The sequence below is a fragment of the Dasypus novemcinctus genome, chromosome 6, assembly GCF_030445035.2.
Source record: "Dasypus novemcinctus isolate mDasNov1 chromosome 6, mDasNov1.1.hap2, whole genome shotgun sequence".
In the NCBI taxonomy this organism is placed as follows: Eukaryota; Metazoa; Chordata; class Mammalia; order Cingulata; family Dasypodidae; genus Dasypus; species Dasypus novemcinctus.
Genome location: NC_080678.1, coordinates 21,295,039 through 21,321,225, shown reverse-complemented (window position 1 = coordinate 21,321,225; position 26,187 = coordinate 21,295,039). Strand labels below are relative to the sequence as shown.

Sequence of the window (26,187 nt, the reverse complement as noted above, 5' to 3'; positions counted from 1 at the left end):
TCTAATCTTTATTATTTCTTTTCTTCTGCTACCTTTAGGAATGGGGTTGCTGTTCCTTTTCTAGTTTCCCCTGTAGTTCAGTTAAATCTTTGATTTTAGCACTTTCATTTTTCTTAATATAGGCATTTGGGACTATAAATTTCCCTCTCAGTACTGCCTTCACTGTATCCCATAAGTTTTGATAAGTTGTGTTCTTGTTTTCATTCATTTCAATATATTCACTAATTTCTCTTACAATTTCTTCTTTGATGCACTGATTATTTGGGAGTGTGTTATTCAGCCTCCAGGCATTTGTGAATTTTCCCCTTTCCCATCTGTATTGATTTCCAGTTTCATTCCATTACAATCTGAGAAGGTGATTTGTATAATTTCCATCTTTTTTATATTTACTGAGACTTGCCTTATGACTTAACATGTGGTCTATTCTAGAGAAATATCCATGAGCACTTGACAAGAATGTATATATCCACTGATTTGGGATGCCCGTTTGTATATGTCTGTTAGGTCCAGCTCATTTATCATATTGTTCAATTTCTTTGTTTACCTGTTGATCTTTTGTCTAGTTGTTCTATCTAATAATGTGAATAGAGTGTTGAAGTCTCCAACTATTACTGTACAGATGTCTTTTACTCCCTTCACTTTTGCCAGTTTGCCTCATGTATTTTGGGGCAGCTGGTTAGTGCATACATATTTATGACTTATTTCTTCCTAGTGCATTGACCCTTTTTTTAATATGTAATGGCCTTCTATATCTCATAACTTTTTGCATTTAAAGTCTGTTTTGTCTGATATGAGTATAGTTACTTCTGCTCTTTTTTGGTTACTGATTGCATAGAATATCTTTTTCCAACCTTTCGCTTTCAGCCAATTTGTATCCCTAGGTCTAAGGTGAGTCTCTTGTAAGCTGCATATAGATGGGCTCATGTTTTTTTATCCATTCAGTCAGCCTATATGTTTTGATTGGGGAGTTTAATCCATTCGCTTTCAGCGATATTACTGGAAATGCATTATTTACTTCCACCATTTTTATTCTTTGGTTTTCATATGTCATATCTTATTTTTGTCTTTTTACTCTGCTATAATTGCCTTCTACACTCTCCTCTAAGCCTCTCTCTCCTTTCTTTTTGTTGAGGGGGTGGGGTGGTCTGAAGGCTCCCTTTAATACCTCCTGAAGACAGATGAGGGAGCCATCTCAGGGCAGGGGGAGTACTTACAAAGACAGATTCTTTTTTATGAACTCTCTTAGTTTCTGTTTATTTGTGAATATATTAAACCTATCTTAATATTTGAAGGACAATTTTGCCAGATAAAGAATTCTGCTGGCAATTCTTCTCTTTCAGTATCTCTTTTTTTTTTTTGGTAAGATTTATTTATTTCTCTCCCTTCCTGCACCTCCCCCCGCGTATGCTCTGCTCTGCTCTCTGTGTCCATTCGCTGTGTTCTTCTGTGTCCACTTGCATTCTTGGCAGCACCGGGAATCTGTGCCTCTTTTTGTTGTGTCATCTTGCTGTGTCAGCTCTGCATGTGTGGTGCCACTCCTGGGCAGGCTGTGCTTTTTTCACGTGGGGCGGCTCTCCTTGAGGGGCGCACTCCTTGCACGTGGGACTCCCCTAGGCAGGGGACCACGGCACTCCTTGCGCATGGCAGGGCCACTTCACCACACAGGTCAAGAGACCCTGGGTTCAAACCCTGGACCTCCTATATGGTAAGTGGAAACTCTATCAGTTGAGCCACATCTGCCTCCCTCAGTATCTTAATTATATCATATATATACCTAAATCTATATTTATCTTATATATATATATCATATATCAATGATATATGTATCAATATATCCTATCTTCTCACCTCCGTGGTTTCTGATGAGAAATCCATACTAAATCTTACTCGGGGTAGCAGTTTGACATTATTTATAAATTCCCAAAATAGAACTGGCCTGTTTTTCTGGGTATATTAGATTGTATTGGATTCAGAGATTTTGCTCTTACTCAATTAAATTATGATTAAGGCTTTGTTTGGGCCATGTCAGTAGGATGTTGAGTATCCACCCCCTTGGTGGGCAGGGACTCACAAAGGAAACAACATGGCAGAGGAGACAGTTGTGTAGTTTTGATCCTGGAGCCCAAGGAAGTAAATACACAGAGAAGCAGATACGTGAAAAAAGAAAGAAGGCTCCTTAGACACAGCAGAGGTGCAGGAAGAGAGATGAGCTGGTCAACTGATAGTTCACAGCTAGCCTTGTGGAGAGAGCAGAGCAACTGAGCGCAGAGAGAAATGAGACCCTGGAGAGAGACAAGACTTATCCCAGCCTACAGCTAATATAGTAAGAAGCTGGGACCATGGAACCTTAAGAAGAAGGCTGAATATCAGCAGCCATTTTGCTCCAACATGTGGCAACAGACTTTGGTGAGGGAAATAACTTAAACTTTATGGCCTGGTAACTATAAGCTTCTATCCCCAAATAAATACTCTTTATAAAAGCCAACATATTTCTTGTATTTTGCATCAGCACCCCCTTTGGCTGACTAATACATTGGCATCTCTTGTATGTGATGGTTTGCTTCTCCCTTGCTGCTTTTAGAATTTTAACATTTTACATTCTGAGTAGTCTGTGTCTTGGAATGGGTCTATTTGGATTTATTCTGATTAGGGTATACTGCACTTCTTGGACATGTAAATTCATTTCTTTCATGTGAGTTGGGAAGTTTTCAGCTATTATTTCCTCAAATACTCTTTCTGTCCCTTTCCCCTTTTTTTCTCCTTCTGGTACTCCCGTGACATGTATGCTGTTGTACTTCATATTATCATTCAACTCCCTGAGCCCCTGCTCAATTGTTTCCATTCTTTTCTTTCTTTGTTCTTCTCTCTCTTCAATTTCAGCTGTTCTGTCTTCTGTATCACTTATTCTTTCTTCTATCATTTCGAGCCTGCTGTTGTATGCCTCTAATGTGTTTTTGATCTCACCTATTGTCCTATGAGCTCTGTTATTTTTCTCTTCAGGTTTTCAAAATCTTCTTTGTGTTTGCTCAGTGTCTTCTTGATGTTGTTTATCTCTTTAATCATATTCTCTTTCAACTCATTAATTTGATTTTAGAAATTTGTATGAATCACTTTGATTAGTTATCTCAAATCCTGGGTCTCATCTGGGGGTTTGATATATTCCTTTGCTTGGCCCATTTCTTCCATTTTCATATTATGGCTTGGAATTTTTTACTGATGTCTAGGCATCTGATCATAATGGTGACTTTACTCTGGTGCTAAATTTCTCTCTCTTTCATGGGGATTTAGTGGTGGGAGGCTGTGTGTTACTGCCATTCTTTGTTTCTTGGTTCAATCTGTTCTAAGTCTTTAGGATTGTTCCTTTTAGCTGCTCCTGTCTGGGCCATGGACCCAGTAATGGGTTGCAGACCCACTTCCAAGGACCTTGGGGAAGGAGACTATAAAGGCTGGAAAAAGTCTCTCATGTTTTTACTTTTAGTTTCATCTCATGCACCTCCTTGGTCCACCAGCAGATGGCAATCTTCAAAGACCATCTCATTTCAAAGCCTAGTCAGAGTGTGTTTGCTGCAACACTGACCACAACAAGGTGACAGAGGATCCTGCTTGGAGGCTATTCAGAACCTCAAAAATCAAACTTTCTCACAGCCTGTTCTCCAACCTTTGCTGGCAGACCCCTCTCTTTTCCCAGGTGGGAAATAATTCCACTCCTCTGTGTGTCCTCAACAACCAATTCTGGTCAATAGGGAGTGAGAGTGAGAGGGTCCAATCTCTTGAATCCTGTGTGGACTCTCAGGGTAAACAATGGTGTGGTCCCACCAGGCCTGGAAGTGCTCCTGGGACACAGCAGACCAAATATGTGAGCCAAAAGCTGAAGCAGCCTTAGGCTGGATCCCTCTCTCTCCTGTTTCCTGGGGAGGTGGATCCCTGGACCCCGCCGCCCCCCCTGTAGCCACCAGCCCAAGGCTGGAGAAAATTTTCTCTTCACAGTGTGGGGGAAGGGCACCGGCAGCTGCCACTGCAGCTTCTACTCATAGTCTTTCCATCAAGACTTTTTCCCTGGGCCCCTCTCTCTTCTGGGTGGTGACCAGCCTTCCTCTGGTATCCTAAACCCTAGAACATTTTTTTCTAGGCTGTTTCTGCCTGTCCTCTAGCTATTTTTCTGGGAGAGAATAGAGTCCTGTGTCTTTCTAATCTGCCATCTTCCCAGAAGTTTTTCATTACTATTTTTTTTTAGGGGTATTGAACCCAGGACCTCGTATATGTGAAGCATGTACTCAACCACTGAGCTACACACGCTCCATTTTCATTACTATTAACTGCAGCATTTCCAGTAGGTAATGAATCCCAGGGGCTTTTTCCCTTCATATTTTTATTCTTCCATTCCTATTTAAATATTAGCTACCAAAAAACTAAACTTTCTCATTCACAAACTTTATCAGCCTACATCATGGTTATATTAATATGTTCTGATGGAAATAAAATTCACATATAACTTCCCTCCAAAATCACTACAATAACTAAGAAAATGCCTCTAAAATCTGTGAACTATTACTATGATGATGTGTTGTGCACATTCCTCCCCAAAGAAGTTCAAGGTTATTTCCTCTCTCTCTTTTTTTTTTCTATTTTCATCACATGACTATCCTGTGGAAATAACATTTCTTAGACAACTCCCTAGAAACTGATAAATGTTGACTCTGGCTTTGAACCATGTGTCCTTTTCCATTTGGGTTTTCTGCCTCCTCGGCCGGTAACAGCTCCGTGGCCCCTCACAGACCGTCTGGCTGATGGGAAGTGGAATCCTTGTGGCGACTGGACACTGAGCTCTCTGCTGCCAAAGGGGTTCTCTAACAGAACTGGCTTTTCATTATTTCCTGACAAGACAACACTCTCTGGTTTCTGGAACTTCTTACAACAAGGGCCTCAGGCTGAGCCACCACATCTGGTTTTCAAGAGGAAAGGCAGGGCCAAAGCCAAAATTGGGGAAGGGGTCACTTTTAATATGACTGGTCTTTTAAACAGCACTTTACCAAAGTACCCAAAAATCTTACTCTGTGTGCTGTAACTTAATCAGACAATTATTTGGTTGAAGGAATTGCAAAGCCAATTACAATGCATGTTCAGAGTCACCCCTTGGAATGGAAAATTGAGGTGATTTTCCAAAGCTTTGCAGGGCCACAGACTTTGCTGCAAGGCCATGGAGCCAACCACTGGTTCAAGGAGACACCAGAAGTCCTCATGCACATTGGCTCACACGTGGCTGGGGCGGGGGTGAGGCGCGTGGGCTGCTTGAACGCAGCGAAGGAAGGGAGTCTCCTGAGGACAGAGGCGTCCCAAGAGAACCAGGACAACTTTGCCTTTTGCATTTGCTTGGCTGAAGTTCACGCCACACAGCTTTTTATTAGGTGTGCTATTTGCTGTGTGCTTCTCTTGTACTGTCATCCCGTAACATTTCTCTACTTGGAAGAATTGTCACCTTCCCTCTACCCCTTGCTGTTTGCTAGGCACTTGATGGGCAATCTCATTGAGTCTGCACATGCACCCCGTGAATCAGGTGCTATTGATGACTCCTAGGCACAGATGAGGAAACTGAGGTTCAGAAGGTTCGGCAGTTGCCAGCAGACACGCAGGAAGTGGCTGAGCTGGCGCCTGGGTCACCTCCAGCACAGATACCCTCCAGGCTAGCGCCTCACACCCGCTGCTCCCTGGAATCATCTGGGCTATGTTACTGACCTGCTCGTGTCCACGTCAGAATCAAACCAACCCTGCTATGGATTAGGACGCTGGGGCCCAGCGTCCAGAAGTGGCTCGCCCGAAGTCCAGATCCCAGGACCCTCCCACTCTGTGCAGTCACCTGCCCACTGACGAATCCCGCTGCCTCTCCCCCAGTGACCCCCGTCTCCTTAGGTGTGGAGACTCGCCCTCTCCCCCAGCCCCCGCACTTGCCTCATCACATGGATGCATTCCGGCTCCTTGGTGAAGCTGTAGGCGTAGCCGCTGGACGTGGTCCCAAAGTCAACGGCAACCACCACGAGAAACGTCTGCTGCTCGGACACGTTCGGGTCGGCGTCGTTCTGCAGAGACAACGACACGGGGCCTGGCCCAGCCGGGCTTTCTGGAGGACGCCCCCGGGGGCTCCAGCTGGCCCAGCTGGGTTCACCACAAAAGGAAGGACCTTCTGGCTGAGTCGGCCCCAGGCGAGCCCTCGGGGCCAGCTTCAGCTCCCACCCGAGTGGCTCAGGGAGGAGCCCCCTGACCTGCCGGTGGCCCCCCAGCTGAAGCAGAGGGCCAGGCGACTGGACAAGGGCACATGCCCCGGCCTTTCCCAGCTGCACGTGAGCGTGGCTAATATCAGAAATTCCACCAGCAGGGCCAGGAGTCCAGCGGATCCCGGGTGCGCGGTCTCACCCTGCGGCCCTCCCAAGGCCCTGTGTGGACCTCTGACCTCGGCCCAGAGTTTGTGACACTCCTCCACCTGTGCAAGTGGGACGCATGTGGGAGCAGGACGCAGCACCACGGGGGCCGATCCTGCCCCACAGGTACGGGACCCGGCGAGGGCCGCTCCCACAGGCCCCCGAACCGAGCCCTCGTCCGTCAAGTGAGCGGAGGAGGCCATTCCAGGTTGCCAAATCTTTTTCCTTTTGAGCTTTAAAAAAGACTCTTTAAAGTGAAGTCTTTCTTTAACTCCTATAGAACTCCAGATTATAAAACAAACACATTTTATGGCAGATTAAAGCAGGGGGAGAGATGCCCGCCCAGCGGGCCTCTCCTCCCACTGCCCACCCCTCCCCACACCCCCGAGGTGGCCCCTGAAGCTCTCCCAGGGAACCCTCAAGAGCCAGGCCACAGGTGACCGACCTTCCCAGCGTGTCCAGGACTGAGGGCCTGCCCAGGTCACAGGACATTTGGTGCTAAAACTGGGACACTTCTGGGCAAACCAGGACAAGTCGGTGGCCCCTCGTGGGGGCCCCCAAGTTCTCAGTGGGGTCCTCTTCATGGCCCTGAGCGGCCCATGAAAAGCTGCCCTTTCCTCTGGTACTTTCTCTGTCCTTGGCCAGGCTGCTTAAGCCCCCTGAACAGCTGCCCAATAATGTGGGGGTGGGACAGGCACAGCTCAGTGGCCAGCCCTGCCCGGTGCATGCAAAATCCTGCTCAGGTCTCTCCCAGGCTGACCGCTGAGGCAACTGCCCATCCACAGGCTTCTGGACACAGCTGTGGACAAAGTCACTGTCATAAGGGAACGGGGCATTCCCTGACTCCCAGCTGGAAGTGGCTGCTTCTTACAAGTGGACAAGTGGAGACCTCGCAGTCTCTGAGGCCCGCGTCTTTAAAAGCTGCTTCCTCCCTCCCCGGCTGCTGAGGGTTCCCACGACGGTGACCCCCCAGAAAGCCGACGCTGTGATGCCAGGGCTCCAGGGAGGCGCAGCAAAGCCCAGAGCTGTCCGGCACAGCCGGCGCAGAGGCCAGGGGACGCCGAGAGCTCCGAGGCCCCGCCCTCACGCACTTAGAGGCGCGACACCCCGCAGCACCAAGAGGCAAAGGACCAGGCACGGCAGGCCCCTTCCCCACCCTCCCCTTCAGGGCTGCTGGAATGAGCCTCTGGGCACGTCCTGGAATAAACAGATATATATTTAGCCTAAATCAAGAGGCTAAATCTATGACAGCAATTCATCATCCTCCCGTACCAGCTGGCCCTGGATTTACCACCCGTCCACCACCTCAGGCAAATAAGCTCTCCAAGCCCGGGTTTCTGAATCTGTAAAAAGCAAATAACAACCACCCCTACCTAGTGGGTGCTGTCTGAAGATTAAATGAGATCGTGGAGGGGATGCTCAGCCTGGAGCCGGGCCTAGGGCTAGCGGCCACACAGCCCGCTGTGGTCCCAGCTTCACCCAATTCCACCCTCTGGGCCCAGCAGGGGGAGCGGGCTCTCTGGGCTCACGCGCTAGAAACAGGTCAATTTAATCTCTGCTCAGGGAACGCGAGGGGCTGCCTATGGGAGAAGGCCCAGAAAGCCCAGGAAATCAGCACTTACCACAATGTGGGAAGGAGACAAAGGTGTGATTCCCGTGTCCCCAAGACTCCGGGCTGGAGATGAATATGCAGATGAGGGGGCCGTTTCTGAAAGGAAAAACAAAGCAGGCTCCTTAGAACTGGCACAGAAGGGTGAGCGGGGTGGCTTAGCTCTCCAGGCCTCCAGAAAGCCAGCTGACATGCTGGGCAAGGCTGAATTCCCGCCCAAAAGGCAGGCCGTCTCTTCCAGCACCACCTAGGATTTGGCATTTAAAATTAGACCGAAGAGACCACCAGTGCTCTGGCAGATGTACCCCCTCTAGGCAGGGGGTGCTGCTCCAATCCCAGGGCCCCACCTCCTGGGCTGTGTCCCTCCAAGAGCCTCGTGATGGACTAGAGAAACCTGCAGCCACCTGAGTTTCTGGGCAAACTTTTGTGTGCATTTTCTAGGAAGAGGCTATTTGGGACCCCCAAAAGATGAACAAGCCCTGTCCTTGGAGAAGAGGACTTGTAACACGACGTTCAGAAAGCGCTTCCTCACCGCATGGATGCAACACCTCTCCCTGCCCCCTGGCATGAGGGCCCTGCGGGGCTTGGTGAACTCTCTTTAGCGGTACTGAAGGCTTCTGGCTCCATCAGAAAAACCACAGCAAAGAGAAAGCTTGGTCAGCATTCCTGGCCCAGACAGACGGCCACGCAGGAGGACCACCAACAGCAAAGCCGCAGAAACATCCTTTCATGGATTGCCCCGCTGCCCTTGCAGTCACGGAATTCACCCCGAAACTTTTCCCCAGCCCAGCGGCTTCCCCATCGGACTTGGCCCCCAAGGAGAAACCACACGCTCCTTGGTTGGTTCTGGGACTCCCCACCAGGACCCTCCCTACCCTCTGCCCAGGACTGGCAGGGACAGCAGAGCAGAGAAGAACCGCGTGCTCCCACCGTGGGGACGGCGGCCCAGCACCTCCAAACACCAGGCACTCCACAGGGCGCTCTGCAAATACTGCTGCGTGTAATGCACAGCCTGGTATTGGAGGGGAAATGGGTAATTCGCTAAAATGATACTTGTAGACAAGGACATCCAGAGTGTTTGAGGTGTCCAAAGAAGGCCTGTCTACTTCTGGGGGTGCCCTTGGAGTGGGCTCATCTTCCTCTTCCACCAACCAAATCAATTTGAGTTCATCCTGGTCTCTTAATGAATATTTTCCTCCTTGGTGAGAACTCAAATGGCATCTGACCGTGGGCACCAAATGGGCTGAGAATGAAGGGAATTGTGAGAGAGTAAATGGGAAGCCTCAAATCCATGCAGCTACCTCCCCTCTCCGCTTGCCCCTTCTGATGAGGCTCAATCCCAACTTCTGGGAGAAAGGTACAAAAGCAAGTAATTAGGGGCAAAGAATCAGCTTGCTCATCTGGGAGGGGAAGCCGTTTCTGATGCCTGTTAGGGTTCCGGAATGGAAAATTAAGCCTGGCTCTTGGACTGGTCTGCTGAAGTCCAGCGTCACCTCTCTTTGCTAAGCTCTCAGGACAGGCACCCTCTTCCACATGCAGGGGGCGCTCCGCCTCTCCAGTAGGGCTGAGTCAGACGGTCCTGCCACCTGTAGATGAGTGGGCTGCCCGGCGCGGCAGCCAGCAGAGAGAAGCCATCCAGCCCCCAGGAGTCACCCTTTCTCCACCTGCTACCTGGAAGGCTTCTGGCCATGTGTCCACATTTGTGCAGAAGGTCTTGGAAGAAACCAAATGTCTAATTGCTCAGAAAATCTGGTGTTGGCAATTAGCAAACAAGCCATTATCTGCAGACAAACCATCCACCCTGCTGTCTGCTTGGTTTTAATTATCCCATCACTCAGCCCTCTCTGAGTGTGTCCCTGGGTCATCCCGCTGACTTGCAAAATGGCCCGTGTCAGGCCACACACTGAACACATGCCTTGGGCCCCCCCAGGGGAATCCAAGAAACTTGAGGGCAAGAGCCAAGAATTCTTTGGTTTTCCCTGCATTCCCCTCCTCCACTGTATCTGGTATAGTTGGGACAAATCATTTGACTTGCTGATCACTCAGCCAGGCCTAGAAGCAGTTGAACTTCAAGAGCTTTCTCCATCTGAATTTCAAATTCAGCTCTATTGTGTAATGATTTAAAACTGATCTGCATACAAGGTATGAAGAAGTGACATTTTTCTAGATATACGTACAAGCATATCACGCCCACTCACATCTACATCTCCATATATTCCAATTCACATATAAATTTACCAGGTAATGACTATCACTTCAACACAGAAACATATAAACCTGTGGTGACAAAACTGTTCCCAAGCTCATATTTCTTAACTTAAGGACATGGAAGGAGGGCTCAAAAATTCTTGGAAAAGGGAATGGAAAAGCCCATCATAGGGAAGCAGGTGGAGCTCAGGTGGTTGAGCGTCTGCTTCCCATGTACGAGGTCCTGGGTTCAATTTCTGGTACCTCCTTAAAAAAAAACAAAAAGCCTACCCTGAGGCATGGGGAATTTACTTCTGGTCTGCTGATAATCCCAACAAGGCTTGCAATCTCTCAGTCAGTAGGTAAAATTAGGAATGAACACAAAGAGGTCGATGGAATATCATCTATTAACTTTCTGCTTTTTAAAAAACTTTTAATGTTGAAATAATTTCAAACTTACAGGACAACTTCAAAAATAATACAAAACCCACACAGAGAACTCCAACATACCCCTCACCCAGATTCCCAGATCCACCAACTTTTATCAGTTTGCCACATTTGCCTTATCATTCTACCTATCTATTCATCTGTCCATTCATTGATCTACCCACCCATTCACCCACCCACCCATCCATCCATCTACTTACCTACCTGTCTATTTATACATTTTCTTAAAATTGGGAAGTAGGTTGCATATATCATCCTCCTTGAAAACTTAATGCTTCCATGTATATTTCCTAAGAACAAGGAAAGTCACTTACATGTAACCTCCTTACATACAATTATCAAGTCCAAGCAATTTAATATTGATATGAAGCTTTCAATCCATATTCCAGTTTTTTTTCATATATCCCAATATTGTCCTTTTGGGACATCATAAGTTCTAGTCTAGGATCATGGAATCTATTGATTTTTATGGATATCAGCTCATAGATGACAAAAGAGATTTGTTATATGAACTGAGTATATATACAAAGTATATGCTATGTGTTCTGGCTATCAATTATACACGTCATCTACCCTAAGAAGAAATATCAAATGCCATCAAATTGTGGCTCTGTTTAAATTTCTTCTATAAAGCTAATGCAATACCCTTTCCCCCACGATACACCCTCCTGCATGATGTTCTATTTCAGCACCTACAAGCTGACTTCTGCACAGGGGTGCAGCAGGGAAAGGCAAAGCCAAAGACTGGCAGAAGAGAGGTTTTGATAGCGCAGACTTGGCAGAGAGGAAGAGAGTCAATCTGTGAAGGGAGGGAGGAAAGAAATGAAAAGAAAATGCTTTAGCAAGAACTGCAATAAGGACAGAGCTAAAGATGCTGAGTTTTCAAAAGGACCTACTCAGGTATTCCAACTAGATTAAATATCACCCAAAGCATCTTCCATTTCAAACCCTAAGTTACCTTGAAACCCAGGAGCAGAGAAAGAGTTAATGATTTCATGTTACAAAATCAGAAAAACACTGGCTATTTCAAGAATGCAGGTTATCAGCTACAAAACTATAAGCATGTATAGTTCAATTGATTAGGAAGAGATGCTCAAGCTTTCTAGTGAGCAAATAGAAACTAATTGTTCTGCCTCTTTTGTTATTACCTTTAGATGATTAAATGTCTTCTGTATTCAGTGTGCATCAATCTTTCTGGATTAATGAATAAAAATAAATTGAGGGGAATAGATGTGGCTCAAGCAGTTGAGCACCTGCTTCCCACATGGGAAGCCCTGGATTCAGTTCCTGAGTACCTCCTAAAAACAAAAACAAATGAAAAAAACAATGCAGGAGAGCCTATGTGCCTCAATGGTTGAGTGTTAGCTTCCCACATATGAGGTCCCAGGTTTAATCCCCAGACCGGTATCTAAAAAAAAAATTTTTTTTAATTGATAAAGATGTTTATAAGCTCATTCTAAATTCGGACCCCCATGCACATTCTTCAATCAAGTCACTTTTAAAATAATTTTGTAGCAACTAGGGCTTTAAACATAATTTAAAATATTTTTGCAACAAAGCGGAGTGTAAAAATAAATGAGAACATTACTCAAACAGCAAGTCTCCAGCCACGGGATATTTCAGAACCCCAAACCAGGTAGCTGGTGAGGAACTAAGTTTAATTTATTAGTTTGATGTTTGCCTGAGTGGTACAAGCTTTCAAATTCAGGCTTTGTCTGGATTCCTGCTATAAAATGCAAGTCATGTAACCTTCAGACACATTTTTATTTGCTCCCGGCTCTAAATGGCTTTAATCAAAGCAGACATTCTTAAAATAAAAAATAGTCTTGATAAGAGAACTTCCAAACGAGCCATAATTCATGAACTTGCTTGTTGCTCTTCTCTGCGGGAAACATTATTCAGCAACTGGCTGTGTAGCCCTTCTGAGATCCATCAAATCGATTCTGCTCCATAAAAACAGCATTTTTAAGGATGAAGACAGAACCATCGGGCTGACCTTAATCTACTGGTCTCCAGGCTCAGGCAGAAAGTGCCAGGAGGCTCAGCAATGGTAACTCCCCAGCCTCACCAGATGCGCCCCTTGCTGACTTTCATGAATCTATCAAATAAATGCTCAATTTCAAAAGGATTTTAAGGTCTGGTTTTTAGAACTTAAAAAAAATGCAATATATATTTTCTTTTCTCCTGCTGGCTGTGAGATGACAGGTATCTGCTGACAATTGCCTAAAATCAGGCTATTTGTGGGGGGAGGGGAGAGCCCTCTCCCCTTCTCTCGTCTCTCCGTATACACCCTCCCTGCAGTATCATCTTTGAAAATTGATCAGCTCAAGGTCATGTAGAGGTCGCTAGCAAATATCTTGTAAGAAGGAAAATAAAAAATCTTTTATTACCCTATCACAGGCTTCATGGCCAGCTGAACTAATGCATTATTACCGTAAGCTGAACTTCCATTTCAGTAAATAATTTATGGGTTTTTTTTTTTTTTAAATCAGCACGTCCAGAGTAAATGGAAATTTTATTGGCATGAACCAGGAGACCCTCTCACTACAAAGGATGCTGAGTGTTCTCCAAATGCTAAATAATAATTAGGGAAATAAGCATTTACCACGGCAGAAACTACAGCACCAAGAGCAGCACAAACGAGGGGGCTGCGCGAAGTCCATCTTGGCAGCATCTTCAGGAGATGAGATGCCCCATGAGACAACTGGGGCTTCCGGGCTTCCCCAAAGCAGAGAGATCCCCAAGTTTCCAAGAGCCTAGAGCATGGGTGGGGGCAGTTCACACTCTCTCTCTCAACCCCAGGTCCACCCACAGGTTTGTGAGTCTGCTGAGGGAGGTGAGGAAGTGCCTTCTAGGCCAACCGTTCTTCCTACTAATCTTCATGAATTGTTCTCAGCAACTGGCTCCCAACCTTTGAAGAGGCTCTAGCAGAGCAGTCATCCACATAATATTAAGTTTCTTCTGTCCACCTGGTGTCCTTTCCATGGACTCTAGGCTTCTCAAGGCAGGGCCATGTCATAGTTCATCTCTGAATCCTCAGCTCCTGACGTGTTACAGGCATTCAATAAGCATCTGATGATGGATAGATAGATGTGGAAGGGAGGGAAGGAGGAAGGATGGAAGGGAGAGGGAAGACAGACTTATGGAAGGATGGGTTGATGTTTCAATGTGTCCTCACTGGTAGACGCAGTGATTACTCCGATGTGAAGTGCTACTGAGGCGGTGCCTGGGATCTGCATCAAAATAACCCATGAGGGGAAACGGGGGTGGGGGGAAGATAAAACAAGATTGACCACAAACTGATGAGGATTGAACCTGGTGATGGATTCACAGGGTTTCAATACTTGGCTGGGGCTACTTCTGTACATGTTTTAAAAGCTGTTGTTTTAATGTGCCTGTGACCAGAGAGGATACCTCACCCATTCTTGGTAGGTGTTCCATACATAGTTTTTGAATGAAAGAATAACTAATGAGACTATTAGTTCATCTGAACCACACAGGTGGACTTTGAAGGCTGGGAAAGATTTTAGACCCGAGTCTTGGGGGCTGGGTGAGGAAAACACGTCCGTTCAGTCAGTTTCTCTCGGGCTAAAGCTGTCAGTTCTGATGAACCGTAACAGCCCCTGAAGGAGTCTGAATTTCAGCAGGCACCAGCCGGTCCTCCCGCAGACAGCTCCGGCCGGGCATCGCATTTACAGTCTTCTCAGGAATCAGCCATCAGCTGCTACACTTGGCAGCTCCCTTGGGGACCCGGGGCCACAGAAGGGTCAGGGGCTGTCCTTCACCCACTGCTGGGCCCCTCTTTGTGTTCTGAGAAGCCGTGGAGCGCGCCCCTGAAAAGAGGCAGGTGGCTTTAAGGACCAGGACACGCCCCGTTTTGCTTTGTCCTTGAGGCAGCTGGGATCCCAAGGCCATATGGGAGGGTAAGAAGGTCCAGTGAAGGCCTGGCATCTTCCCAGTGTGGTTCGCACCCTGGTGAGGAGTGGTGAGCTGAAATACGGGTGCCAGATGTCACCCAGCGACCCTTTGTGCTAGAAGAAAAGCTCTGAGCTGGCCAGAAAGGGAGGCTGGGGATGCCTATAGGGTCAAGGGTTCAGGCACAGTGTCCCCCAGGCTTGTCCTTGGCAGAGGGGGCAGGCCTAGCAGCCAGCTTGGACTGCAAGGTCAAGGAGCCGATCCTAAGAATCAGGGCAGCTTTGCAATAAGAACAAAGGCACAGTTGGCTCTTTGTTGTCCTCAGAGGAACACGAGGAAAACAAAATGGCTCCTGATGATGAAGAGTACGAGTATGGCAAGCAGAGGGGTGGCTGCTCGGGCGCCTGGGGAAGTACCATACCTCTCTCCCAGCCCACCTTCCCCCACTGTGGTGTAGGAACAGCATTCTCAGGGCCTCAATCACTGTTTCAAAGAGCAAAAGGAGTAGTTCATGAGAAACACCGCCCCCCAAAATAAAAATAAAATAGCTCCACCATTTGCTGAATTCCTTCATAGAGTCAGATACTTTACGTATAGTTTTTACTAAAGACTCTTGTGCAAGTTTGTTCAAATTATTTTGAAATTGTTAGAAAGAAATGTACAAACTCAAATTTATCAGGAAAACCGTAAGAGCATGCACTGAATGTGGATGGCATGCCGAGCTTTACAGGTGGAGCTCATTAAATCCTGCTTCCTAAGGTTGCCGGGAGGTACTGTCATTGTTCCCATCCTATGGATGAGAAAGTGGAGGCCACAAAAGGTTAGGAAAGAGCCAGTACCCTTGCACTGTGAAAAGCACCACGTCTCAGCCTCATGTCAGACCATACAACGAGAAGGATGCCAATATAAATCCCCATTTTACAGATGCGCAACTAGTGTCGGGGAGGTCAGGGAGTCCAGGGCACAGGGTACTCCCATGCCCCAGAGGACTGTTTCTGCCTTCAGGCTCTTGAGACTGTGTGGCTCATGCTTCCTTGGCATTCCAAAGTTGACCAGGGCTCTCTCCATTTCAGAAGCCATAATTCTTCAAATTCTAAGATGGAGGCCGGGGCACATATCGATAACTCAGAGATTAGAGGTACAAGCTCAGAGTCAGGAAAGTCTGGGCTCCAGTCCCACCACAGCCACTTCCCAGATGCATGTCCATGGGTGAGCTACTTAATATCTCTAAGCCTTAGTTTTCTCACCTGGAAAATGGGGAGTTAGGGGATGATGATAATGATGGTGATTCAATTTAAAGGGTTGCTATGAGGAATAAGTGATAATTTCTATAAAACCTGATGCATGACAAGCACTCAGTAACTGATAGGTGTTATTCATCATCATCATCATTATAAAGCTGGCCCACTGCTGTGGAGAAAATGGCCACGTTCTTATACCACGGGACAGGGCAGAGCCCCCTCCTATGCACAAGGTCAGCAAATGTATTCGCTTTACAACTTGCTTCTCTGGGTTTGTTCATCAAGATTGAAAATTCCCACCAGACAAAAACTTGGCAAATGGGAACTTCAGGAAAACTCAGAAATGGGGAGTGTCAGGACAGGCATTCCCAGGGCTGAGGGGGCATCTGCCCCACTTCCCATTGAGGCAGGCTGCTCAATACAGGGGTACTTTCAGCAGAACCAAGGAGAACTGGAAGACATCGGCCTGCCTGTCCTCTAGAATGAAGCCATGTCACATTTTAAAACTGACGGTAAATGTAAAAGCTCTCTCCCACTTGAAAGAAAAGGTTTCACCCTGCCTGGGTCTCCGGAAGTCCCCAGGTTTGACTTCTACAATTCTGATCATGAACAGCCTTGTAGTCGTTGCGTCTGCAGAGGCGGCACAGCTGGCACCGAATGCACCGAGGCTAAAGGTCAAGGCCATCCACGCCAGCTGGCGTCATACTGAGTGGAATCTTTCATCTCCCAAACCCTTATCATCTGTCCCTGGGGAGGGGAGCGGGGAGGCAGAAGGGAGGGGGGCAATGGGGAAGGTGGCGCTGCTCGGGCCGCCCCTCCCACAGCTGAACCATCCTGATGAGGAGAACAACGGTACTATGTCCTGACAGGGATGGGCGCTGGAGCTCACCACGCGGCCCACGGCCTAGGGAACTGGAGCCCACAGACCTCCCGCTCTCTGTCGCTGTCCCTGAGGGCTGAGGTTTATGCACAGTAAAAAAATGTTCTGCAGAGTTTCTTCATGGAAGAGATGTCCCATTAAGGACAGGCTTGCTGAAAACAGCTGTGCAGTTGGTGCACTGCCCAAAGGCAACAGTCGAGGGGGATATGGGCACTGAATTCCAGCCCCCACACTGCTCCCCAAGTGGCACCATCTTCTTCCCACAAAAGTGCCATCCCAAGCCATGAACTGAAGGACTCCATCTGCCCAAAGGGGGTGCCTTTCCCAAATTTTTGTACCTAGAGCAGCTGCCTTTCTCTAATTAACCCAAAAATCCCATACATAATAGTCCAAAATTGAAGGAAAATGCCTGGTCTGGTACTGAGTTCCCTATCACTGGAAGAGTTCAAGCAAAAACAGGCAACCATTTATCTGAGCCACAGAAGAGGAAAAGAGGATCAAAAGAACTTGGGGAGCTGGAGCTAGACATTATGGACTGATGCATTCAAGCAAGATTCACGGAGCACCTACCATGTACTGGGAGATGCAGAGGCCAAGCAGCACTGAGGTCAAACACAGGAGCGCTGGCCTGGGAAGGCTGGTTCAGACCCCGGCGCAGCTACTGCTGCTAGCTGCCCAACCAAAATCCATTTCTCTTCTTAACTAAACCCAATTATACAGGACATAAGGGGATACCCTTCCTTAGACCCAGGGTAGAGTCCTGCTTTGTCTTAGCTAATCACAGCAAACCCCTTCTCTTTGCCAATGATGGATGTGGGAGTGAACTTGTGACCCATGGTTTTTGACCAATGGGACACAAGGGGAAGTTTGCTGGGGGCTTCTGGGAAAGAAGCATTCTGAGTCTTAAGCAAGTGCCCTGGGAAAAGACATGGTTGTGCAGGGACATGAGGCCAGCATCTGCAGTCACCATTTGCCACTAGCCAAGGATGCAGCCACCACTGAGGAAAGCAAAATGGAGGGATGGGAACAACCTCTGCACATCTTCGATCGGGTTGAGGAGCTGCCAAATCAACCTAGCACGGAGCCTGCCCAAAATCCGGACTTCCTGTTCTGGATCTGTTTAAGTTTCTTTGACTGCTCAAGCAAATACTTGAGTTTTTGCTTGGCCCAGTGGTTAGAGAGTTCGCCTACCACATGGGAGGTCCACAGTTCAAACCCCGGGCCTCCTTGACCCGTGTGGAGCTGGCCCATGTGCAGTGCTGATGCGCGCAAGGAGTGCCCTGCCACACAGGGGTGTCCCCCGCGTAGGGGAGCCCCACGCACAAGGAGTGCGCCCCATAAGGAGAGCTGCCCAGCGTGAAAGAAAGTGCAGCCTGCCCAGGAATTGCGCCGCACACACGGAGAGCTGATGCAGCAAGATAATGCAACAAAAAGAAACACAGATTCCCGTGCTGCTGACAACAACAGAAGCGGACAAAGAAGAAGATGCAGCAACTAGACACAGAGAACAGACAACTGGAGAGGGGAGTGGAGAAAAATAAATAAATAAATAAATCTAAAAAAAAGAAAGAAAGAAATTCCAAAATCAATGCATCATCAAGGTGATACTTCCTTCCTGAAGATGGGTGCTCTGGGGCTGGCTGCTGATGATCCTCACTCCTTGGCTCTTCTCTCTCACAGCAATGGACATGGCAGCCTCTCCTGACCCTTCTTTTCTCTTCCAGGTTCTAATGAATTTCAGCTTCTTGCTTCCATGGCTTTCTCTCTTTCTGACTGAGTTTCATTCTGCTTATAAAAGTCTCCAGTAATAGGATAATATCCATCCTGCGACATACCTTAACTGAAGTAAACTCATCAAAACTTCCACCTTCCAATGGGTTCACACCCACAGGAATGGATTAAATATAAAAAAAGTGTTTTTCTGGAGAACATCCAGTTCCAAACCACCACAGATTTATACCATTTCCTTTTTCTTTAAGCAAGATAAACTCAGGTTTTCTATTTATTGAGGCTAAACTCTGATCTATAGCTGTACAAACTTGAACAAATTACTAAGCTTTCTGTGGCTTGGTTTTCCTTACGTATTACATAGAGTTAACAGTAACACTTACCTTCAGGATTAGGTAGTATTAAATAAGAATAATGCAGATAAAGGTCTTAACAAGAATTCAGTAAACTGTAGCTACTACTCAAAAACAAAAAAACACAAACAACTCAATTTTAAAAATGGCAAAGGACTTAAATAGGCATTTCTCCCAAGAAGATACACAAATGGCCATGAGCATATGAAAGATGCTCCACATCATTAGCCACTAGGAAAATGCAAATCAAGACCACAATGAAATACCACATCACACCCACTAGGATGACCATTAATATAATATAATAATAATAAAACAGAAAATATGTCTTGGTGAGGATGCAGAGAAATGGGAACCCTTGTACATCGTTAGTGGGAATGCAAAATGGCACAGCTGCTATAAAAGACAGTTTGGCAGATCCTTGAAAGTTAGGTATAGAATTACCAAATGACCTGGTATACCCAAAGAATTCAAGCAGAGGTTCAAACAGATATTTGTACACCAATGTTCAGAGCAGCATTGTTCACAATAATCAAAAGGTGGAAACAACCCAAGTGCCCACCAAGAGATGAACACATAAACAAAATGTGGTATATACATACCATAGAGTATTATTCAACCATAAAAAGGTATTTAAGTATTGATGCATGCAACAAAATGGATGAATCTTGAAAACATCTTGTTGAATGAAGTTAGACCAGACGCAAAAAGACAAATAAAAAGACAAATATTGTATGATTCTACTTATTTGAAATAACTAGAATATACAAATTCATAGGAACAGCATTAAAGTTCCAGGTTACCAGGTAAGGAGGGGAGAAGGAACGGGGAGTTAATGCCTAATGAGTACGGCGTGATGGAAAACATTTGGTAAATGGATGGTGGTGATGGTAGCACAACATTGTGACTGTAGTTAATATCACTGAATTGTATACTTGAAAGTAGTTAAAATGGGAACTTTAATGTTGTATATATGTTACCACAATTAAGAAAAACAAGGAGTTATTATTATGTACACAGGATCTCATTTTAGAAATAGGTAGTTATTAACCCCATTTGACATCAGAGGAAACTAAGGCACAGAGAATTGAAGTATCCTCCCGAAATCTCACAGCTATAAATGCCTCTCTCCAATGCCTGAGTTCCTCCCACCACATTCCAATCCTAAGATTCCAGGGCTCTGAGTATGTACCACAGGCAACTTGCAGCAAAGAGCTGGTGAAAGAGCCTTGCAAGAAAAACTGCTCGTGTAGTGTAGACCCCTGACCTGTGCTCTGGAGGGACTCCCTGCGAGTGGACATTCAGCCATTGCCCCCAATCCTGGGCACCGGCTCCCTCCCTCCCTCCACGAGGTCAGCTCTCGCCTGGCAGAGCTCTCAGCAGTTCTCCAAGGACACATCCAGTGGTGGATCCAGCTGCCCACTACGCAGACGCCGTGGGAGGGGCAGGGTGCAGCAGCAGGGTCTGCTGTCTCCCCAGACGCCCTGTTCTCTGCTAGTACAGGAACACGGGCACAGAATGAGGGGGGCGCCACAGTCACGGGCTGTATTTTCACTTTTCCCCTAGATGCTTTGAAGCCGATAGCCAGAGCAGAAGAGCCCGGCTGTTCCCAGGGCCGGCAGCTTGATGGCGGCCTGGCAGACGAGGACTTGCTAGCATAGGGTGGTTTCCCCCACGGATAAGAAGTTTTGGGGCATTTTGGGATAAATGCCAAGAGAACATGCCCAATAACCTACAGCCATAACCCCCAGTAAAAGACACAGCCCTGCCTTTGTCAGGAGAGCAAACAGCATTAAAATTTTATTCCGTGTCGACACTGTAGCGCCAGCATCTGGGGCCAGGAGGTGTTCAGGAACCAGCTTGAGACATTGCTGCTTCCAGAAGGCAAAGGAAAAGAGAAAAGTAAATGTCCAAGAAGGCTCCAAAGAATCCCGGAGAAGGCAAGTCAGGACCCCCACCCAAGCCTGGAAGGAACTTTCAGAGATGCAGCGCATGGAGGGGGCACCCCGGAACCAAACGCCCCTTTCAGAATGGGCAGCCCTGGCACCAGCACACAATGCGGGGCCGACACAGTGGACAAAGATGAGAGAAATTCCTTCCAGAGAGGCTGGGGCTTGTTTTGTGTTTTTAACTTAAAATCCTAATTACACCTTAGTTTTTTAATACAAAAATCTCAACACTAGATTTTCAACCTTTAGCCTTTAATTCTGTTCTATTCCTTTACAACCCAGCACAGCTGATTTGCTAAGTCAAGGACTGAAGAATGCAGTTCGAGTTTGAGCGCCTACGACATCCCAGGCCCAGGGTGGAGCTTCGTCCACCTGCTCCTTCCAACCCCAGGAGGTAAAGCTCAGGCGTCCATCCTCAGGGAGACCTGACTGACTCCTTCCACCACTCCTCACCGAGGAGGCTGCCCCATTCCCACCTGATCCTCCACCTCTCCCCCAGGCACCTGTCCGTTTCCACCTGGACACCGCTGATCCCTTTGTGCTCAACAACTCCAAACACAACCTTTGTCCTCCGCTGCCAGGCCCACTCGTCCTCAGGGAAGTTGGTGTCTATTCCCAGGCCCCACACTTTCATGAAATATCTGGGGCCATTCCCAGGCCCCCGCCTCCTTAAGATCTTTAAGAAGGGAATTGACTAACTACAGCAAGACTACTTTGAATGCACTACTGATAGGCTTGCAGAAAGCAAGGAACGCCACACTCAATTTTTGTTTTTAACGTAGCAGAAACTGGAAAAGGGAATAGTAGGCAAACAATAGGATCTGCTTTTAGTAGGTTCAGCCTGAGACCAGCAGCAAAGTTGGGGGACTGAACCCAAGATGCTCCTATTTGCCTGGGACTCTCGGAAGTATTAACTCCCATTTCAGTAGTTGCCCTGGATAGAAGCAAATGAAAATCCCTCTGCAGAAAACCATCCCCAATTTAGACCTTTAGGATTCCCACAGAACAGGATTCAAGAAACAGAAGGTCACAATCTTGGATCGCTAAACAAAAGGAAGTGAGCTACCATGAGCGGGGCACTCGCAGAAATAACTGACACACTGCTCCCAGGACTTCAGATACAGGCTATAAATAACTGTGCATGAAATGTTTAAAGAAATAAAAGATGTATTCATTTTAAAAAGAGCAAGCAATAATATGCTATCAAAAAGGATCTGGCAGGTATGAAAAATAACCAAATTGAGCTTGTAGGAATAAATAAATGTTGAAAGTGAAAACTCAATGGATAGGTTAAAGAGCAGATTATACACACCTAAAGAAAATATTGGGGGAAATATTTGCAAGCCACATATCTGACAAAGGATTAAGTATCTAGAATTTATAAAGAACACTCAAAACTCAGCAGTTAAAATCAAACATCAAATTAGAAAACAGGTGAAAGACATGAAGAGATATTTCACTGAAAAGAACACACAAATGGCAAACACATGAAAAGATGTTCAACATCACTAGCCATTCGGGAACTGCAAATTAAAGCCATGTGAGATATCACTACACACCTATCAGAATGGTGAAAATGAAAAAATAGAGACAAAACCAAACACTGCCAAGGATGCAGAGAACTGGGTCCCTCATACAGGGCTGGTGGGAAGCAGTCTGGCATGCAACTACCACACAACCCAGCAATTACACTCCTAGGCATTTATCCCAGACGAACGAAAACTTACGTCCACAGAAAAACTCATACACGAATATTCATAGCAACTCCATTTGTAGAGCCAAAATCTGGATACAACCATGATGTCCTTCAATAGGTGAATGGTTAAACAAACTGTGGTACAGCCACAGCATAGTTCTCAGCAATAAAAAGGAACAAACTATTGATGCATGAAACAACTTGGATGGATCTCAAGGTCATTGTGCTGAGTGAAAAAAAGTCAATCTCAAAAGGTCACATATAAATAATTCTATTTATGTAACGTTCTTGAAGTGATAAAATTAGAGAGATGGAGAACAGATTAGCGGTTGCCATGGGTTATGGACAGTGGGGGAAAGGGGGTGGGTGAATGGGACTACAGACAGGCAGCAAGAGGAAGAAATTATGGTGACGGAGAGTGATGGCAGCGGAGACTACATGAAGCTACACGTGTGATGTGATCAAGTGACCTACAACTACACTTGCATTGGGCCACAGGCAATTTCCTGGTTTTGATACTGTACTATAGTTAAGAAGGAAGTTGTTTAAAAAAGAGAGAGAGAGAGAAAGAATTAGTAAACTTGGTTAAGGTGTTGATTAACTTTAGACTTTGCTATGTTGTGGGCAAGGCAAAATTTCAAGAGTAATCACTCCTGAAAGCAGTTGAAATAGAATATCTAACTGCCAGAGCAGTAATGAATAAAAACACATAAAGAAAACTGAATGAACAATTTCCCTGAGGACAGAAATTGCTCAGTCTTTTCCCAAGGAATGTAAAGACCATGTAAAAGTACTTTCCCCACAGAACAGCAGGAACGACTCCAAGCCAAGGTCCCAGAGGGTTTCCCGCAGAGCGTCCTGTGGCCACCCGAGGCCAAGCAGCTGTGATGAGGTTGCAGAGCCCCTCCTGCCCGCCGTGGACACTAAACCCAACCCAGATCCCATTCGAGAAAAGGCAAGCACTGACCACATTTCGAATGTGTATTTGAATTTAAAGCAAGTCAACTTCTTCCCCACAAAAACACCTGGTGTGAGTAACTAGAGCAGGATAAAAGCAAACACACCCCTACCCCCAACTCCTCTCCCATCCTGAAATGCCAAGCGGAGACACCCAGTTGAACCCCAGAAAATCCCATACTAACTATATTTGGGGCCCAAGGGGAGGCCCAGGTGGCAAAATATTCAGCCTCGGGAAGTAGATGTAGTCAAGTGGTTGAGTGCCTGCTTCCCATGTATGAGGCCCTCGGTTCAATCCCTGGGACCTCCTAAAAAAAAAAAGAGAGAGAATTCAGACAGCACCGTGCCACCTGCCCTGGTGCGCACATCAAATGGCTTAAGGATGCATGGCCCCCACGCCCATTGCCCCCGCCCAGCACCCCAACCCCTGCAGTCTTGGGTAGGAAGGAACAAAGGTCCAGGAGATGGGACTCTGCACACACACCTCCACGCATGGACGGCCAGTTGCTCGGGCTTGGGCTCCGGGAGGAGGCCTGTCCCTGGCTTCTGATCTCTGCTCTCCCACAGGCCCGTCCCTCTCGGGAGGCCACCTGCCACTTCATCAAGCCTACCCGTGAGCAAGGACCGCTTCTCAGACGTCACTATTAGCGTTAACAGCTCCATCTGGAACTCAATTAGCCAGCGGCCACCTCCTCCACAGAGAGGAATGCTCCAGACGCCTGGCGCCCTGGTGCCCCGCCAGCCCCCGCAGCATGTCCACACCGAGCGGGAATGTCCAAGCCCAGGGCGGGGACACCAGGAGGCAGAATACCTCGGACTTGGAAACTGGGGACGGGCCACAGGGATGCCCACACAGGCCCACCCCCCCACCCTCGTCTCCTGGCCTCTCTCCCTTTCCTCAGACCTTCGGCCCAGTCCTGGGTGGCGTGGACGCGACCCGGAGGACATTCTGGATTAGAGAACAAGAAGAATTCCAGAAGCTAACCGCACAGTGGGCAAACAGGCAGCGGCCACCGAGAATCACTTCAGCATTGCCTGGAAAGTCGGCCAGTGGCACCAGCGGGGGCCATGTGAAACCTTCCCCGCGTGGCCCTGTGTCGACCTGCCCTCCTCTGCCCCCTCCCCACCCGGGCTGCCGCGAGTCTTGTCTAGACTTCGGTGGACACGCATCCCTTGTGCTTTTAATTCATGAGAATTCAACCGGGACTTCTCTGGCCAGAAGAGAGAGAGTGATTTCAATTTAAATATTGTAAGTGAAAACACTATAAAATTCTACTGTGTGTGTGAACTCTTTATCTGACACCACAGTCAGTGCCACAGAGGGGTCAGGTCAGACTGACGCCCCTGAGGGAGGGTGGGGGAGGCGGCCCGAGGCGGTGCTGCTTGACCCGCCTCTTGGAGGGCCAGGCGCCCAGGAGAGGCCACGCCAGGCCCCGAGGCAGAGCCGTGGGAAGAGCTCCCACGGGGCCTCGCACCCCCCAGCTGGCGGCTCCAGCCCGCCTCCCTGGACCCGCAGCAACCACCAATTTCACCCCGTCCCTCCCAGCCCCAAGCACCGACCATGACCCTCCACGGCCTTCATGTCAAATCCAACTCTTCAACCAATCAGACGCCCCCATCAGCCCTTTACCACAAACCCCTGGCGTCTGGAAAGCCACCTGCCGCCCCCCAGGCCTGTCTCGTGTACATCTGCAGGCAGTAAAGTCTCTCGTGGGAGGAGCTGACCCTCGGGGCTGCTCCAATCAGGCGCAGACCCTAGCTGTGCTTCCAGGAGCTGGGGGGGATGGAACCGAGGACTTAGGGCTAGCCAGGCCTGAGGGGGACACCCAGTTTCGCCCCTCACCACATTGCCATGGACAGGACTCCGTGCAGGGCCCTAGTTTCCACAGCTGCAAACTGGGATAACAACTGCTCCCCCCTCACTGGGCAACTGAGGAGACCACCAGGGGACATTCGAGCACTGAGCTGAGGACAGAGCCACTGCTCAATCAGCATGGGCCTCACCTACTGCTCCCCGCAGCCCAGCGCGCACACGTGCTGGCAGAGGTTTTCCAACGGAATTTCCAGCCCGAGGGGGCACTAAGGCCATGACCCCCGGCCTGGACACAGAGAAGGCCCTGCCCACCACCACAGTGTGTGACCCCAGAGGCCACTGTGGGCAAGGGGGCAGCCGTGAGTCACGTGCCAATCCCAGGAGGCTGGCCAGGACAACCCATGCTCACACTTCAAAACCCCCAGCTTTTCCTACCCCATGACCTGTCCCCCACTCCAGGGCTAGGATTTTACTCAGGAAAAATGAGTATGTGCATCCAAAAAATGATTCGTTCCAGAATGTTCATAGCAGCTTTATTTATGGTCACCTAAAACTGGAAATAATTCAAATATCCACCAACAGGAGAACAAATACACAAACTGTGGTTTAGCCAACAATGAAATACTACTCAGCAATAAAAAGAGAACAAACCATCGATATACCAAACAATATGACTGGAGCTCAAATCACTAAGTTGAAGGAAAGATGCTGGACATAATAGAGTATGTACTCTATGATTCCATTTATATGAAGTTCAAGAACAGACACAATTAATCTAAGGCAGGATAATGGTCTTCTCGTGGAGTGGCAGATATAGACTGGGAAGGGGCACAAGGGAACTTTCTGGAGTAATGAAAACATTCAGTATCTTGACCAGAGGGGTGGCGACACAGTGTATTCCTTTCCTGTTGCTGTTTTAACAAAGCACTGCAAACTTAATCACTTAAAACCACCCAAATTTATTATCATACAGTTCTGGAGATTGGAAGTGTGAAATGG

The 26,187-nt window shown here is 47.5% G+C and overlaps 1 protein-coding gene across 8 annotated transcripts in view; it reads right to left on the bottom strand.

The window, feature by feature from the left end:
* The window catches only part of HSPA12A (heat shock protein family A (Hsp70) member 12A), a 321,425-nt gene that overhangs the window by 35,623 nt on the left and 259,615 nt on the right, over positions 1-26,187 (bottom strand). For all 8 annotated transcript variants that reach the window (XM_058298306.1, XM_071215655.1, XM_058298308.2 and 5 more), the window contains 2 exons: positions 8,036-8,121; positions 5,947-6,074 (listed from right to left, as the gene is read on the bottom strand). In XM_058298306.1, coding sequence (XP_058154289.1) covers positions 5,947-6,074; positions 8,036-8,121 — 214 coding nt within the window. The remainder of the gene's footprint in view (positions 1-5,946; positions 6,075-8,035; positions 8,122-26,187) is intronic.